A 17674-nucleotide genomic window follows, 5' to 3' on the forward strand; every position below is an offset into this window, starting at 1 on the left:
CTTGTATTCAAAAGGCTTGTTGCCTTTTCTGTTCAGGACTAAAAAGATTCACACCTGTCACTCTAGTCTAGGACATTCCTTTGAGACCAAGAACATTCCAACAGGCATATCAGTCAGTCACACAATTGAAGAGTCACATACACTGAAGAATACAGACTAAAGCAGACCAACATATCAAGGCAAGAATTTTATTAAAGCACTACACTTCATACAAAAGGTCCAATTACCCAAACTTTATTCCCAATGTGCAATTATCCTCTGCTTGTTACATCATACGTGAATATACTGTAACTTTATTTTCCCTGTTATCATTACACATTTTACTTTGAGACATTTCATGAGTCGCAGTGAACAGGACCAACTGTTACAAAAGAAACATAACACATTATATGAGACTGTATATATAACACTAAATATCAAGAAACAAGATATTTAGAAACAATAACTTGGTTTATCTATACAAAGAAATACCTTCTATTCCATCTAAGCTGGTTTCTTGCTAATGTAGTGTTTACTCTTAGCTTCTATTTCTGTCTGGGTCAAAGGAACTAAAATAATTTTAGGAACAAAGGAACAAAGAATTTCCTTACATATATTATTGTTATCAAACTTATTACAGTCGAACATGAGTGTATGTTCAATTAAAAAAATTAAAACAAATCCTAACAGGATACAACTTATTATAGTAGTTTTTAGTGTGAAATCTAGTCACCACAACTAAGTGTTTGCATCAGGGCATTCACCATGATTTAAATTTAATAATATCCTATACTATTTAAGAAGACAATTTACAACTTTACTAAACAAACACAATACAACAAATGACATAGCCATTGATTCATAAGAAAGAGCAGTGGCATTAATACAAACTGGTGTACTTCCACAGTATATGTCTTTTAACTGTGTACATTTTTTCAAACCCTTATTGACATCACTGTGTGTATTGCTTACACCCTATGTCAAGTATCTAGTGTTTTTTTTCTTTTGGCACCAGTATCTTTAAAGCCCTATAATGACAGATAACTAAGAGCAACAATATACTTACAAACCTGCTGTTATTACAACATCAGATAACTTGATAAGTACTGAAATAATGAATATTGAAAATACAATTTGGTTCCCTTCATGAAACTTACAATGGTTAATATATTACCAGAAATGTATTGTACTATTCCTGTACATTGTACAATATATTTACCTTTCTTTGCTATTGGTTTTCATTATGCTTTACTATTTTAACGTGATTTCGCAGTATTCCTACACTTCATGTTGCTTTCCTCATATTAGAGTAAACTTATGTAAGGGTCATCAAAGTTTGTATAAGTCTATATAGTTTGAATTCACCCGATAGCAGCATTACTCTTTTCACTGTTACTCCTTAGTTGTTGAATTCACAGTGCAGATAGATAATACAGGCTCTGGCTCTTTTTCGTTATTGTGTCTGTTATTATACATATAAAAATCATGTGCCACTCAATTATTTGTGCTCAACATTTTATAAACATCATAGTTCCTCCTCTCATCTCTTTTATAACAATCTGTTTTACAGATAAAATGGCTCCCCTTAACTTTATAATGATCATTATTGCATCTTTGTCATTTCAATGTGTATTCATAAAGAATGCCTGATGTACTGTAGTGAATATCACTGTATCACCCAGGTGGGGCTGCACATTGGTGGTGGTGGAGGGGAGTCCCCATTACCTGTAAAGTGCTTTGAGTGGAGTGTCCAGAAAAGTGCTATATAAGTGTTAACAACAATTATTATTATTATTATCAATGAAATACTTCAATATAATACTGCAACTGTGCATTATATTATACAGTAGTCATTTATAAAGTATACAGTATTAAAACTGAGTGAACTGATTGTTCAGGTCACAGGTGTCTTAATACCAGCCTCAGCATATTTCTAAAAGTTTGTTTACTTAAAACTTTTTGTAATTAGAGGGAAGTCCATGATTACTATATTTACAGTTTACCTTGTTTCTAATTCGTTATAGAGCTGTTTGTGCTATTATGTTATTTTCTTGGATTTCAAGGCAGGAAAATAAGCAGTCTTTATTTCAAGAAAAAAAATGATTTCACCACACATTAATCTTGGAGAATGTTATACTTATTTCTTCTACAATCTAATGCTCTGGAATTTATTGATCTAGGGTACAATGACCCATTAGTTACCTGTTCCTTTAAATATTTTTTCTCAGATAGCTGGGAATCTGCAAGTGAAATGCATTTAGATGTCTTGCCAAAATTCGGAGAAGAAAAATTAGAAGCACATTAGCATGGTGATAAAGTACCATGAGTGACGTTCCACTGTCCCTCAGGCCCAGTGCAGTGATATTATTTGGTAGGCATGTACTCCACACAGAATGGAGAGGACTATAAGAGGAGGCTGAAAAGACATTTCAGCGATGCGACTAATGTGATCAAATTTGGAAATACCATTGGGTCTTGACATTCCAGCGTTTGCCAGCGTTCAGTGCAGAGAAACATTTGAATTGCCAAATTTGCATATAACCAAGCCCACCTGTATACCGTAGCATAAGGTACTAAAGTATACAGAATGACTGGTTAAAACACGTACAGTAAGTAACCCTTCCTTACGTGATAAAGTGCTAATGCACTGGCTTTAAGTTTATTTATATAGGATTGATAAACTAAAAGAAACAACAGTAATCACAGACTTCGGGTAACCAGCAAACAACATCGTCCTCTGCGTCAAGTCTGAACTTTCTCTCTCTGTATCCTTGATTATCACGTCGCACTGGAATAAGGCAATACAGCTGCGGTTAAGAAACTTCAGCTCAGTTTCATCCCACTCTGCTCTTCTGTGGCAAAAGACTTTGTTGGCCAGACCGAAGCGCAAATAAGCAGATTTCCAGATTTTGAGACCCCGCTGAACAGTTTTGTAATGACATGTAATATATATCATCAATTTTTTTTTGTCTCCTCGTGCACTGCATTTTGTCCTTATTTCCAATCTGAAGCATCAATCGACTGACAATTGCTCTCTTTTTACTACATCGAAACAATTATATTAGTGGGACTGCTAGTGATGATGCCATGCATCATCATGTAAAGTACTTTGGGAACCTTTGGGCTGAAACTTGCTTTATAAATATATTGATTTTTTTTAAATTATTGAAATGCACACCAGAGAAACTGTTTGCAGCAAGACGTATTATGCTATATTATTAATCCCAGACCTTCTTTCCATGTGTATTGGTTAAATTGCTCTTACTGTGCTTTGATTTAATTGCATTCTTCCTGTATGGATATGAAGGAAGCTGAACTGGAAGGAGACCCTGCCAATCTGTGGCAGACGCACATGCCTACTAAACCCACCACCTGTCTGTGTGGAATCAGCAGTGACACATCTACAAGATGCTGGGCAGCAGGTGTTTCCACAGCAAGCTTGTCTGCTGTGAGGAGAATTTGTTTTTCACTTCAGCACATTGCTGCCGGTCCCTTCTTTGAGCGGGTCTCCAGGCTTCATCACCTCAAAGGTGGTGTGGGTTTTCTCTGTGATCTTCCCTGTCTTGTCTATCTGTCTTATGCTCTGAGTCACTGTTATAGTCACCTGCTTCGTTGACATTCTGTTGGCCTGCCATTTGGTCTGGAAAGATAAATATTTCACCACGATTCAGAAAGTTGCAACTTCAAAAAAGAGGATGTATCTTTTTGTTTGATGTGACAAATCAGTGTAGACATTTGGGTGTTGTTCAGGTTAAACTGTTTAAAGGATATGAAAATGTTGAAAATATTGGAAATGTCTTTTAATTTATTTTTGGATTTAGTTGGATACATTTGTTTGACCTTGCAGACTATGAAAATGTGTGTTTGATATTGCACTGTACATAAAAGTAAAGAGCAGCCACTAGATAATACTAGAACTGTAGAAATGAGCAGTGGAAAAACACTTTAATCAATAAGTCTTTTGATCTAGTATTCAGGATTTCTATTCTGAACCTTAAGAGCTGGAGACTTTTCTAGGTTTAATGTCAAATTAGTTTTATCTCAGCTGTTTGAACCATTTTTTCTTAATTTAATTAGTAATGTTTCCCCAGGTCTTAAGCAGAAAATGATTTAGACTTATAAAATCTGCTGAACTTTGCCCTTAAAAATATGAGATAATAACTACTGACCTAGTATGTCCACAGACCTGTTTCAGAAAACAATATTTCTTACATATGGCCTAATAACAAGTATTTTAATAAAAATCTTATTAATATATTAGTTATAAGTAACAGTATTTTAAATAATTTCTTGATGAAGATGCCACGTTTGTTTAGGTTTTGATGACTTGGCTTAGTGCTAAAACACACCTGTACAAAACATCAAGCACAGTGTTCTATTTATACTTGCTTGGCCTTGTGAGTGTTGTAGCACCTCATGCAGTCAGTTATGCTACAGACATACAGTACCACGAGTGTCAAGACACTGTGGAAAAATTCAACAATTCTACTGTTAAGGCCCGGGGGACCTGATTTATGATGGCAGGAAACTAGAAGCTCACCTCCTCTGTACGAAGGACACTCCTCTTCTGTACTGTGGTGTCAGAGGATGGTAGCGCCCCCTGCTGTTTGTTAGGGGACACTGTGCTGTCGCTGCTAGGCTTTCCATCGTTCAGGCTAGGGTCAGACATAGTGGAGCAGACCTTCAGGTAGGCTTGAGCTGAACTTGGAATCCCATCGCCGAAGATAACTACAGCCAGGGAAAAAAGAGAAAGTTTCTGCAGTTTACTAATTAATGGTTACACACAAACTTCTTTTAGCCTTATATTTGGACAATGAAATTATTATTTTTTTCTTGAAAAATGTATGTGAATATTTTAAATTGTTAAAAGGAATTGACGTTTAATTAATTTTGTATTCCTAGGTCATGAAGAATTCTATACCTTATTTAGTGGCCTAAATCTATTAAAAAAAAACAAGTCTTGTGTTCCTATGTGGCATAGCTCAAAACTCAAATCATCAGACCATGGTAAGGTTGATCAATGTAATCATGAGAAAATATTATTGTGCAAACTAGAATAAATGTGAAATTGTGAAATCTTACATACTGTACAATAATCGAAATATGAGGTTGTACGGACTTAATTCTGAATTATCTTCAATATATTATCCTTCTCCTCTTTTTGTTTTTTCAGCACTTACTGTACAAAATAAACCTAAACTGGTGGTTTATAAAGCCTACGTATCAACCTTCCCCTTCCAACCACTACAAACACTCAACTTTGACCTGTGTTTGTGTTCAATATGATAGTAAAGCATTGCTCCTCAAGCACTCACTGCAGAAAAATGTAACAGTTGAACAGTTGAACTACAATGTAGTCTTAAAATTGCAATCAATTACTCATAATTGTTTTCATTGCTTCTCTGAAAAGCACAACGCACTCCACATGTTGTTCATTTGGAGATGATATATAATACATACAATACACACAAAAATACAGAGGAATTATTTATTAAATTATTTAATTTAATATTAAATTAATTCAATTATCTAAATTATTAGAGCATGGCTTTGACCTAGAATTTACTGCTTCATATTGGGGCTCTGCTTACGGGCATCCTGTTTTGAAATGTAAGCTCCATATCAAAAGATGCCCACTGCATCTTGAAAGCGATACATTTGAGACTGGCATTTCAGTTTGAAAAGGTTTTACAAAGGGGTTAGACTATGTCCAACATCTCCTGTATCCCTAGCAACTAAACTGCTGTAGCTGTAACCATGGGAACGAGAATCTCTTAGGGAAAGCTTGTCAAAAGACTCCAGCTCTATTATCATCCTCTCCTCAAAGATACTTAGGTTTCTTACAGTAAATTAATAGGGTTCAGTAATAAACTATACTAGGTGATTTTCATATTATTGTTATTTGGCTGTAAATCAGAGACAAGTATTTAATGCTTGCAAATGCAGCCACTTGACCATCTGCTCTTAAATTTGACACTACTTGAATAAGATATTCTATACACCTGAGATATATTTCAATCTTTTACAGTTACCTCTTGTAAAAAGTGAACACTGACAGAAATGACAAATACAGAGATAACAAATCTCTTCTCGTTACCCAGTTTCTTCATTATGTAGTCTATTTCACAGCATACATGTAATAAGACAAAAAAAAATAATTTAAATTTAATTTTTCAAAAAATGTAATTCCGTCTTCATCAAAAAGCAGTTTTTATCATTCCTACATTTGCATTATGTATTGTTAATGCCAGGTCTTATGTGTTCTTTTACAGGAGAATGAAAGTGACAAAGGGCTCTTTAATTAGTAGGGTTCTGGCAATTGGCAATTGTCAACTGGCAATGCAATTTTTCACTCCCCTACCTTCAGATTTGCTGCAGACGCACAATGACAGCTGCACATCACCCAGGTACTCTGGGGATCTTTGAGATGAAGAGCACTATGTAATGCACATGATCGTTATTAATAATATTACGACAAGGTTTTTATGCAAATTAATTTTGCCACATTGTATTTTCTGAGTTTTTTATAAGCCCCAAAGGAGAAGCATCCTTTGCTTGTCAAAAGGCATGTTATTAATCATCAAACAGAAAAATCATTTTCAGAATTAATTAACCCAACTTCACCAACACCTGCAAGTTTTTCATCTGTTAACAGATATAATCCTCTTTGTGCAACAAGTCTTCAGTCTTTTGCATAATTCCTTATGAAGCCATAGTCTAGAAAGAAGTTTTATTTCCCAGATCTTATTGAAGAAAATAAAAGCAATTCCAGGGTCTTTTTTTCTAATATAGATAAACTAGTATTTTGTTCTTTTTGAACTAAAGCTGCATTTGAGAAATTTTGGTTTTCAGTCTAACTCCAGATAAATATTTAAATTTAAACATTACATACAGGCAGAGCGAATCTGTAATGCTTTGCTTTTATTTAACTAGTTTCCAAGAATTAAATATGACTATGAATCAGATAAGATCTGCTATGAGCAGTCCATTCCATTCTTGCCAGATTCCTAAAGGATGTTCTTCACTGCCTCCAGAAAATTTAATTAAATGCTCTTAAAAATACTGTAGCTCTTTGGCAACATCTCCTGTCATAATTGCATTAATAAAACCTCTCCTTTAATTAAATATTTCTCATATTTCATTGAGGTCAGGTATTGTTATATTTAAAATATATATATTATACATTTGATCATCTTAGAAATATTATTAAAATAAAATAACATCTTTCACCCTCTGATGCTGACAAATTAGATAATGGTTTCATCTCAGCTAGACTGGAGTATTGTGATGCTTGTTTTATTCGTCTTAAGAGCCAAAACATGCCAGAATGTCAGCTTGTGCAGAATACAAAACATTTGCTATGGCTGGACATGATTTAAGTGTATTTTGAGAGGGTTATATACATACTGTACCATGAATTATGAAAGTTCTAGGTATGACCATTTCATAGTATTATTTGTAGTGTTAAACTTTCATGGTATTCCTTTTACAATGGCATACTTCTTCTAAAATGCAATTAACAGTCATTGAGTCTTCATTAGATGCTATTATAGCAAAACCTACTGATAACCTACTGCATATGGTGTGTTTTTAGTATAAATAGCAACAATTATTTAAAATATTATAGTTGTACAATTTATAAATCTTTTTTCCACTGAAAATAATGTGACATCTTGTTCTACAACTGAAGAAAGTGCAATTTATACACCTATCCCTCACTAAACAAGCACTTGAGCTACAAAGTATTGCTATAAGTATATATTTATTTCATATCTTTTACTTTTTAAAGCCATACAATGAAGGTATGTCCCTTGAGATCTCACTTAGTGATTGTTATCATGGAATAACCTGATTTAACATCATGTCAGCAAAGCATGTTGCCAGTACATAGAGGTTCTACATAAAATAAATAAAGATGTCCATCTAGCCATAAAACTAATTGAATTAAGTGTGACTTTTGGGAAGGTAAGACTCAGAATGAAATTTATCCTGGATATAGGGATTAACAATCCTTCTTTTGAAAAGCGTCATGAGAATAACAACGTAGTCAGGAGCTCATTTTAATGCCTGATTTGGAAGGATGTCACTTTGTGCTGCAGGTTATCCCTGGTTACCAGTCTGGGGCACTAGTCCATAGGGAGAGTGCCACCTGCTGGTCCACCAACCTGCAATCTAGTAAGTACAGAGTGATTCACACAGATTTAGGAGCACACACTCTGCGTATTGCATGTGTGATTCTGACCTGCAAGATACATCAGGTAAAATGGATCTGGGTGTTTATGTAATATCAATATTAGTAACAACATTAGTGAAAAAGCAAACAGAATGCTTTAGTGCAGTACTCTGCCTGTAAGCATAAGATCTAAGAGCATAGACGTCTGTTCTTTAGTTGATAATGCTTTTGAAACAAATTCATGTTAAAAAATATCCTTTTCTTCTGCAATCATCCTCTCCTGGTATTTTAAGAGCTCGAAGGCATTTTGTGAAGTCTTCTCAATTCATAAGAGCTTTTGAAAGACCTTAATTCACACATTCTAATCTGACTTTCGAAACAAGGCAGCCTTTCAGTAAAGCACAGTTTGCTTAAATAGATGTTTGTTCTAAGCGGTTCCTGTTTTGTCTTGTGCAACTGCTGATGAAATATTTTGTTGTGAGCAATCCATTGAAAAAGGTAAATATTGATCAATGCAGAATCATACATCTGATTTAATCATAATAAGTGTCATCATTATAATTATCAGTATTAAGCACGAGTGTTATTTTGTTTAAAGGTTTGTAAAGATGTAAAAACTGTCGTAAATCAAAATGAAAAAAAAAAAAAACTACGGCCAGATAAAGTAAATGTTAAATAATTAATTTAACAAGAATGACTGTGGACGTGAATTGGTTTGACTGCAAACGTTTCTATGAAATTCCACAATATAAAACAGGTGTTGGGAGGGGTGGTGGGGCAGTGGTTTGCTTGCTGGTGTGAAAGAAAGCTTGACGAAGGCTCCACAGCCGAAATGCTGTGTTTTCTTTCTTCTCTTTTCAGCATGGACTAAACCTATTACTCGTTCCTTGGATGACGTCCTTGATAACAATTAGCTGCTAACTAACAGTAAGATTAAATCCTGGCAAAGATTCCTTTTCCTTTGTTTTAACATTTAAATCTCTGTATGCTTCAGTGATGCAAAAACATTAATGTCCATGCCAATATTGTTTCCATATTACTACTGGGTAACTTAATGGTTTAAGGAATTAATATCTTCCTTATCTGGTGCAATAGTTCTATTTTTGACATCCAAAGTATGAGTTTCTATCCATTTAATAAGTAATAGTTTCACAAAGCCATTATACTGTAGGATATATAATGTACCTTCTTCCATATTTATAATAATAATGTTGCACTAAACTTTACATTAAGCCAAACATTTCAAAATACAAACCTGTCCTGTCCACCCCGTAGCTGTTTAAATGAGCCCTATAATTTATATACAGCACTTCGGATATACTCAGTCTGCCCTGCCTCCTGCTCTCTCAAGATTGTGCCAATTACATAGGCGATGGCCCTGCTCTTTTTCAAGAACACTTGATATTCATCTGCTTCCTGCGTGTTCTTCCAGTCTGGCTCCTGAGGCTTTGTTCTCTCTGTCTTCTCCATTCTCTGACACTGCTATTTCCAGCTGTTGAGTAAATTGCACCTTTTTATGTAAAAAAATAGGATATAATCCTTTACCTGTAGAAACCCTTTGAAAGAATTTTGCCATTTCCAGACTTTTGGCTTGGAAAGAGGACTGTCACATGCGACTTAATTTAAATCCTTTGGATTGTCATTCTTACAGGTCTGTTTTTGTTTCTCAGATATCATGGAGCACATTCTGCACTGCAGTTAGAATTTGTCTTCACCAATATAGTATGTTTTAAAATCCTGAACACCGAACTTTAGTAGTACTTAATTTGCCCACTGCTTATTTGCATTTTAAAACATTTTTACATTGAATTCAAGTATTACTAGAACTTCCGAATATACGCAAGGTAACGGCCCATCTACCTCATTTCGTAGTTAGCAGTTAATTGATCCAAGGATCTCATCCAGGCAAAGAAACAGCAGAATTGACTTCAAGAACATAGCTTGGTAACACGTCATACAAGATTTTGAAAGACTTAAAAAGTGCCTACTAGTGTTGATGATTTTCTCTTCATTGATAAATCCTGACTCGGAGGAATGTTCAGAGGGAATGTTCTCAATAGATGAGAGAGGGACATCTGTGTCTGTGCTGGTCAGCCATGTTGACTCAGTCTCTTTAGTCCAGCTTTCCATGTATTTGGGTTCAAGAGCGTCTGTTCTGCTTCCTCCACAGCCCATAGTGACCTCCAGGTTTCAGCAAAAAGAGGAACTGTCTCAATATTCAGCAAATGAAGCGTCTAAGGATGTTTAGGCCAAATAACTTTTTTGTCTCCCAGAGCAGTGATTGATTATGTTCTTCAATTGATGCATGTCATTAGATGGACTTTGACACACGTGCAAAAGCTTTTAGATCTTTTTTCTCCGTCATTTCTTTCAGAAATCTGCACAATTTTGAGAAGAAGGATTAACTTGGATCTACCTGGTAACATCACTGTCTTCCAGTGCTGCTTTTCAGAACATCGGTCAATGTTCATGACTGCATGTTTTCAAGACTCTGAGAGACTGGCTCATCACAAAGGAAATTGGAGTTCCAGCAAAAATTGTTAACTGACTTTCCCTATTCCACTTGCACAGAGGTAAAAGCTTTGCTAAGGCGTCCATGTGAGGCATCTTCTCTGAGGGAAGTAAAAGGAAATAAAAGGTGTTAGTGTGAGAATGGAACTGTGAAATCTGTAGATGCAATTATTCTCAATACATTCTACAAATGCCTGCTCGTCATAGTTTTTCTTGCTTGTCACTGGTGCAAAAGAGAACAACATGAATTAACAGGATCTTTTAAAATTAAACTGTGAATGGAAATTGAATATTTAAGTATTATGTGTTTACTAGTTGTTGATAACTTAATTGGTTGTTACAGCTATAAATCCAGAGCCCTGCTGTGACAACAGTTTTGTTTGAAGGTGTGTGATTTGTCTGATTCTTCTTGGTCAACTAAAAGGATAGACACAAGAACACATTAACATTTATACCATACGATGCAGATTTGAAGTAGTCCTTTGTCCTGTTATTAAAAATTGAACATGCCTCATGCAGGCCCTTGAATTTTTCAATTAAAAAAGGTTATGATCTCTTACTCCCTTAAACATTTTTTTTAAATATATGCAAGAGACACCAATACATTTATTGCAGATGGAAAAAGAAATGAAAAGCATGAATATATTATAGTACTAAATATGGTGCCCATTCAGTATTGCACAATATCTATATGACAGAGTAGAGGATATTGCAGGACCTAGTATCATTTCAGACAAACTGTCTGTATCTGACAGCATTTTTTCCAAATGTACTCAAAGAAAATGATTGATGTTATTTATAGTCCCGGAACAAGGATCTTTCAACATCTTTTGAGACAAGGGATGTACAATAATTTTATAATGGTAACTCAACATGTTTTCTAAAATTAACAATTTTCAAACAATAATTTGAAAATTGTTAATGTAAGAAAACATATAGAGTTATCAAGACATTACCCACAGAAAGGTGAGTATACAGTCATACTCTTCTGTTATATGCAGAGTTGTGAAAACATTACACAAGCTTTGCTTAAAGGTACTCTTAAAAACTGATTTCATGGTATGAGTAACAGCAAATCTTATATAAACACCTTGTTCTTGGAACAATCAAAAGGGACATTTGAAATCAACAGAACAGAATTTTTATGTGAGGTCTTTTGTGAATCCCCATATGAAAATCCCAAAGAGAAACATACAGTAGGAATCCAAATTCATGTATACAATTACTGAAGATTGTTTGATGTGAAAAAACAAAGAGCATTGATAAGGACTGACAGCTCATATAGGGACATTGTAATTAATGAAGTACAGCAGGATATGAGGTTTGCTACTTTACCAATTTTATACCAATGATTTGGGTACTGGCATATTAAACCTGACATTTTCAAACATATAAAAAGGAAGATGGACAACTTTAAGAAAAACTGAGAAAACACTTGGGAAATAGAATTGAATGCAGTGCAGTGCAAAATACTATATGCACATAGCAGTGTATAGTATATTAAAGTACATAAATACACATTTAAATTATATACTGTATTTATATCCGTTTTCCTCCCAAATTCCAAAGACATACTGGTAGTTTAATTGGCTTCTGGGAAAATTGGCCCTGGTGTGAGAGTGTGTGTATTTGTGTCTGTGTGTGCCCTCTGATGGACTGGCATCCAATCCAGGGTGTACCTTGCCTTGTAACCCTTTGCTTGCCAGGATAGGCTCTTGGCTATTCCATGATCCTGGATTGGAAGAATTAGTAAGAAAATGGATGTATATTTATATCTATTAAATTGCAGAATTGATCTCAAGGAGTATGTAAAGGTAGTAAAGGTAGTAAAGTAAAAAACCTTTACTACACTTAGAATTAGCTTTTATTAAAGATTTCTAATTAGTTTTTAGTTGTGTTGACCAAGCAGCTTGGTGCCTCTCTGTGTACAGGCACAGGATTGTGGCTAAAGAGGCTCCTCTCATTAGAGATATAATAAAAACTGTATCCTGTGCTGAACAACCTAATGATATACAGCGCAAATGGGCTCCATCATTGGCATCCTAACCAATAACTAATTTGTGATGTTGTTCCTTAAAAGCAAGAACCCTACTCATTTTCATTGGCTAATTTACTGGCTCCTCATCTCTCTCTAACTGAACTGGCAATCTGACTTTTCCAAAAACATGACTACTGTACATGCAGTCCGAGTCAGGAATTAAACTTTTCTCTAAGACACAAGGTCAGAAGAGTGAGTGAGTAAAGTACAGAATTCTGACCAATTCCATCTGAAACAGAAGAAATCTTGTGTTCGCTAACCCACTTATTTTCACTTGATCTCTGAAATAAGACACTTGGACTCTTTTTATCTTTATCCTGAATATCGAAGATTATTCACAACCAAGCTATACCCGAGGTAAACTGACTTCTCTGCAGCCGGACCCAAGCAGACAAATGTGCACACACTGTTTTAAATACTACTTTTAAAGACAGAAGGCAGTGTGATGCTACTCTCTTGCAGAGCTTCTTAGCAACACAAGGCAACACTCTCTTTTTATTCTCTCTTGCACCAAGACACTCCCTGCATAGAGCAAGAAGCTGCCAAGTCACACCATGTACCAATCCAGCCCTGCTCCATTTTCTCTGGAAGACGTTTAAACTTATCAAGAACATTTGGCCAATGTACTGTATCTTTGAGTATAAAAATTCTTTACTCACATTATAATTCTTGAGAGTTGAACTATTATTCCACATGTTTGATGTTTAGTTCATAATAGTAAATGCATATTTACTTGTATCTGAGGATGTGCAGAAATGTAGAATTTTGTGTTTTATTTTGAAAATCATGCACCAAAAATATGTGTCCTAAAGAAAGGATAAAATAATTGCGAATCCCAGAGAAATACAATGTTTTTCTCAACAAAGGGAACTATTATTGCATTTGATAGCCAATTCCGCGTACAGCATTCATAGTTACTGACAAAGTAACTCCAAAGACAATATTTCACTTCAAGAATGAAAAAAGCACTGAGAATTGAAATGCATTCACAATCAAATAAAACAGAGGAATGCAAAGGGTACTTGTTACTTGGTGGGCTTATCATCCTTTTCACATCTCAAAATCTGGAAAAAGGTTATTTGCTTTGTGTGGGTAAAAAAGGAGGTGCAGTTAAAAAGTGGATCTTGATTATGTTGTGTCAGGGTGATGTTGAGTGAAAGGACATCTTCAGAATATTATCACAAACAACATACTACTGTAATGCTCACAAACTCATAATTACTGTATCTTTCAATTAACAACACAAGTACATTTAACTGCTTCTCTCATTTTCACAGCTATTTTCAAACTGTAATTGAATGGAGCAGCAATTTGAAAACAATTCAAATCAAAAGGCTGTTCCTTGAGATATGTGGGAAGAAAGACAAATGCTGAAAGAAACCCCACAAAATTATAGTTTTTTGTCTGCTTCCCCAAATAGGGGCTTTAAATGGTTAATAATTATATCAAACAAAATAGTAGTTTTTAATCTGTTTTAAATTAACTTTTTTTTTTTGGGGGGGGGGGGTTGTATAGATTTGTGAATTTATAATTATATTTATTCTATATTATCCATCCATTGTGAGGGAGCCAGAGCCTATCCCATAATCCAATGAGTGCAAGGCAGGGTGCACCCTTTACAGGACGCCAGTCCATTGCAGGACACAGATATAAACACACACACTCACACCAGGGCCAGTTTTCCCAGAAGCATATTAACCTACCAGTATTTTTCTGGACTGTGGGAGGACACCCAAGGAAACAAATGGAGAACATAAAAAGTCCACACAGATAGCACTCCAGGAACTGAACCCAGGGTCCCAGAGAGGTGAGCCAACAATGCTCACCAGTAGGCCACTATCCTGCAGTATTGTATATTATGTCTCTTGAAAGCTCAGAAGTATTTTCTAAATAAGAGTTTATTACAACATTTTACCTTCTGATGTTCTTATTTTAATATAATCAAACATATTTATGGAATTACCCAACAATAAAATGTTTATTGTACTTATCTATCATACTAATCTATTGATCACATATACAGTACAAACTATTAAAAATAATAGTTTTGACTTTAGTTCAACTAGGTAGCTTCGCCAGCATGCATAGGCTGCAAAGGAGCAGATAAAGGTTTATTCCACGCTGAAAGGAAAACAAAAGGGACACAATGTTTTGCTGTGGAGACTTAGCCAAAATGTTTAGCTGAAACGTTATGTCTCTTTTCTTTTTGTTTATCTTTGTTGTATCAATACTTTTAGAGGGCATTGTGCATTGTACATTGTACACTGTATAAATACATTAACTACTATCCTAGGAAATACTGTACTATTACAGAATGTACAATTTCTAATTCTAGACTTAAATAGTTAGACAGCTCTAAAAGATATTTAATATTTATCAAGGAGATCCACCTACTGTATTTTAAAAGATATATTAATTAAATACCCATACAGTATGTCACTTGCGAAGAAAACTTGTTGAGCTGAAAAGTAGTCCACATCTATAACTTGGACACATAGTTACAATGTGTTTACTCCTGTGATGGAAAACTATACAGTATTTTTCAATGCAAAATAAGATACAGAACACGTTAAGCATTCAATACTTGAATGCTTGATTCTTGAGTGATCGTAACTTTGTAATGTTCACTTATTAACACAACACACAAGCTTCAACAGATATTAATGGTCTGTCAGACACCAATATTGCCATAACCTGTGAAGACTCAGTTACTGTACATCACCTGAATTCCACATTCTACTTAAAAAAAGATGCTATTAATAAAGAGTATTGTAAAAATAAGTGATTTCATAAATCAGTGAGGATGGGGTGCTATCCATGCTGTGTATTACAGTATTTCACAGTATGATGCATTCTTGATCAATTCTTACAATTTGTGATTTAAAAGTGTTATATTTTTCTACATACAGGTACATCTACTGTATGTATTAACATCTGTATAATCTATGTAAAAAACACCACTCCACCCCTGAGTTGTTTCATTGAAAATTTATGCCAATCACTGCACATCAGAATTTAGGATATACTGTTCCAAAGAAAAGTACATAATTCAAATCCAATTTGTTATTTCTAAACAGATAAACTAAACAGGAATTACCCATTGTTCTACATTTTTGGTTCTGTTTTAGACCTACTACTAAAATATAATACTAATAAAATAAAACTAAAATAAAAGTAGAAGAAATGGTCTGTTTCCTGAACCTTTATTAACTAAAAAAAAAAAAATCTTAAGAGTCGTCTTACAGTTTCATAACGTTACAATGAATGCTTTAGTTCCTGTTTAAAGTTTCACATTACACAGTATGACCATTCGATAATATACTTGATCTGTATTTTGCTGGTTTTAGAAAAATAAAGTGCTGGATGTAAAAGCTATTGAAACGTGTAAGAAATGTCGTGCCTGATATTTTAATCGCACCTGTATCCTCTTTAGACAAAAGAAAAAAAATAGGTTTCGACAAAATATTTTAATACTGAAGAAATCTTTGGTCATGAATACTATTTGTAATAACCCGGTGAGTTTTAAATGCCAGATTACAGCTAATCGAGATAATGCAATATGATCAGAATACCTTAATAATTAAACCAATGGTTATTCTCCGTATTTCAGTGTTGCTCTTCTCACCAATGACGTTTAATTAATTCCACCTAGTTCAAACTGTATCTTGCCAGTCTAAACGACATACTTATGAACCATGATTTACTATGTACTCTGTGCAAACCACAAGCTCTTCCAATATTAAAAAAAACAAGCCAATATTGTTTTTAAGTACAGTTGGCCACTTACATCCAATTCGTTTATCGTCATGCTTTTGGACGGTCTGGTCAAACCCTTTTCTTCTGATTCCACCGACCCCGTGTAAATATAACCCGAAGCTGACGCACGTTGCTGAAAAGCTCAAGATAATGTTTGAAATCTGCGTCCGACTGAAGTGACGCGCCTTCAGTGTGTGATACATTTGGGGAGGGTGAAGAAATGACGTTTTTACCCATCTGTTTAGACAGAGGGAAGAAAGAGAAAGTAAAAAAAAAAGATCCGTTATTCTCCACAGCTACGATGTCTTGGATTAATTTGGTTTTCCAAACAAAACCGACTGAACTTCGAAGGTTGAATTTCAATGTGTTTGTACTCCTGGAGTTTCGTCCTCACATACAGTATGTCATAGCCTTACATTGTTAACGTATTGTTGAATTTGCACAATGTGGCACGTAATACAAAATGACTAAAATGATTAAGATAAAGCCTGTTTTTAAATGCATACATATATATGTGGATCAGAAAAGGGGTAACTCAAAGTATAACTACGAGAAAGCCGCTTTTTCCAGTGGTGGTTGATTGCCTGTTTGAGGATCGTAATATCTATAGATTGGCCACTCGAGGGCGCCAAAGAGACCCCTCAAAGCTTGTTCTGAAGTAAATTGTTCACTCATTTGGTTTCACACGGGCGCAGTGGTTAGCATTACGGGCTGTTTGTATGTCTTCATCTTTTTCTTTTCGGTTTCTTCCTGATGCTTTGATTTCCTCCCGCAGTCCAAAGACATACTCTCTTCTGGGAAAATTAGCCCTGGTATAAGTGTCTGTGTTTGTGTCTGTGTGTGTCCTGTGTTGAACTGGTGTCCAATCCAGGATATCCTGCCTTGCGCCCATTACTTGCCGGGATAGGCTTCGGCTTCCCTGTGACCCTTTATTGGATAAAGCGGTAAGAAAATGCATGGTTAGATATTGTAGGTTGCAGAACAAGAAAACTCCAGATCAGCATGGCCCCTACTTGTGTGGATCTCAGGGTGGCTATATAGAGACCCTCACACATTAACCCAAGAATGGGAAAACATCATCCTGCACAGTGGGAAGTGTTTCTGAAGGTTTTTGAAATTAAGATTAATTAATCTTCTTAGTTAAATTCATTCTCCTTAATTTTGGTTCCATTAAACCAATAGTTGCAACAATCCCACTCCTTGGTGGGACTAGCAGT

The 17674-nt window shown here is 35.0% G+C and overlaps 1 protein-coding gene across 3 annotated transcripts; it reads right to left on the reverse strand.

The window, feature by feature from the left end:
* Nucleotides 1–174: 174 nt before the first annotated feature.
* On the reverse strand, nucleotides 175–17002 carry baalcb (BAALC binder of MAP3K1 and KLF4 b). Of its 3 annotated transcripts, none has more exons than XM_088626411.1 (4): nucleotides 16489–16969; nucleotides 10141–10759; nucleotides 4520–4707; nucleotides 175–3619 (listed from the first exon to the last, which is right to left on the reverse strand). In XM_088626411.1, the coding sequence occupies exons 2-4, from the start codon at nucleotides 10325–10327 to the stop codon at nucleotides 3446–3448; spliced, it is 549 nt and encodes a 182-aa protein (XP_088482537.1). In that variant the 5' UTR covers nucleotides 10328–10759; nucleotides 16489–16969; the 3' UTR covers nucleotides 175–3445. The 3 variants fall into 3 exon arrangements, with proteins under 3 accessions (XP_088482537.1, XP_088482536.1, XP_088482538.1); XM_088626410.1 differs by having other exon boundaries at nucleotides 10141–10764; XM_088626412.1 differs by lacking the exon at nucleotides 10141–10759 and having other exon boundaries at nucleotides 16489–17002.
* Nucleotides 17003–17674: the final 672 nt, after the last annotated feature.

Source organism: Lepisosteus platostomus, chromosome 3, assembly GCF_059453375.1.
Source record: "Lepisosteus platostomus isolate fLepPlt1 chromosome 3, fLepPlt1.hap1, whole genome shotgun sequence".
In the NCBI taxonomy this organism is placed as follows: Eukaryota; Metazoa; Chordata; class Actinopteri; order Semionotiformes; family Lepisosteidae; genus Lepisosteus; species Lepisosteus platostomus.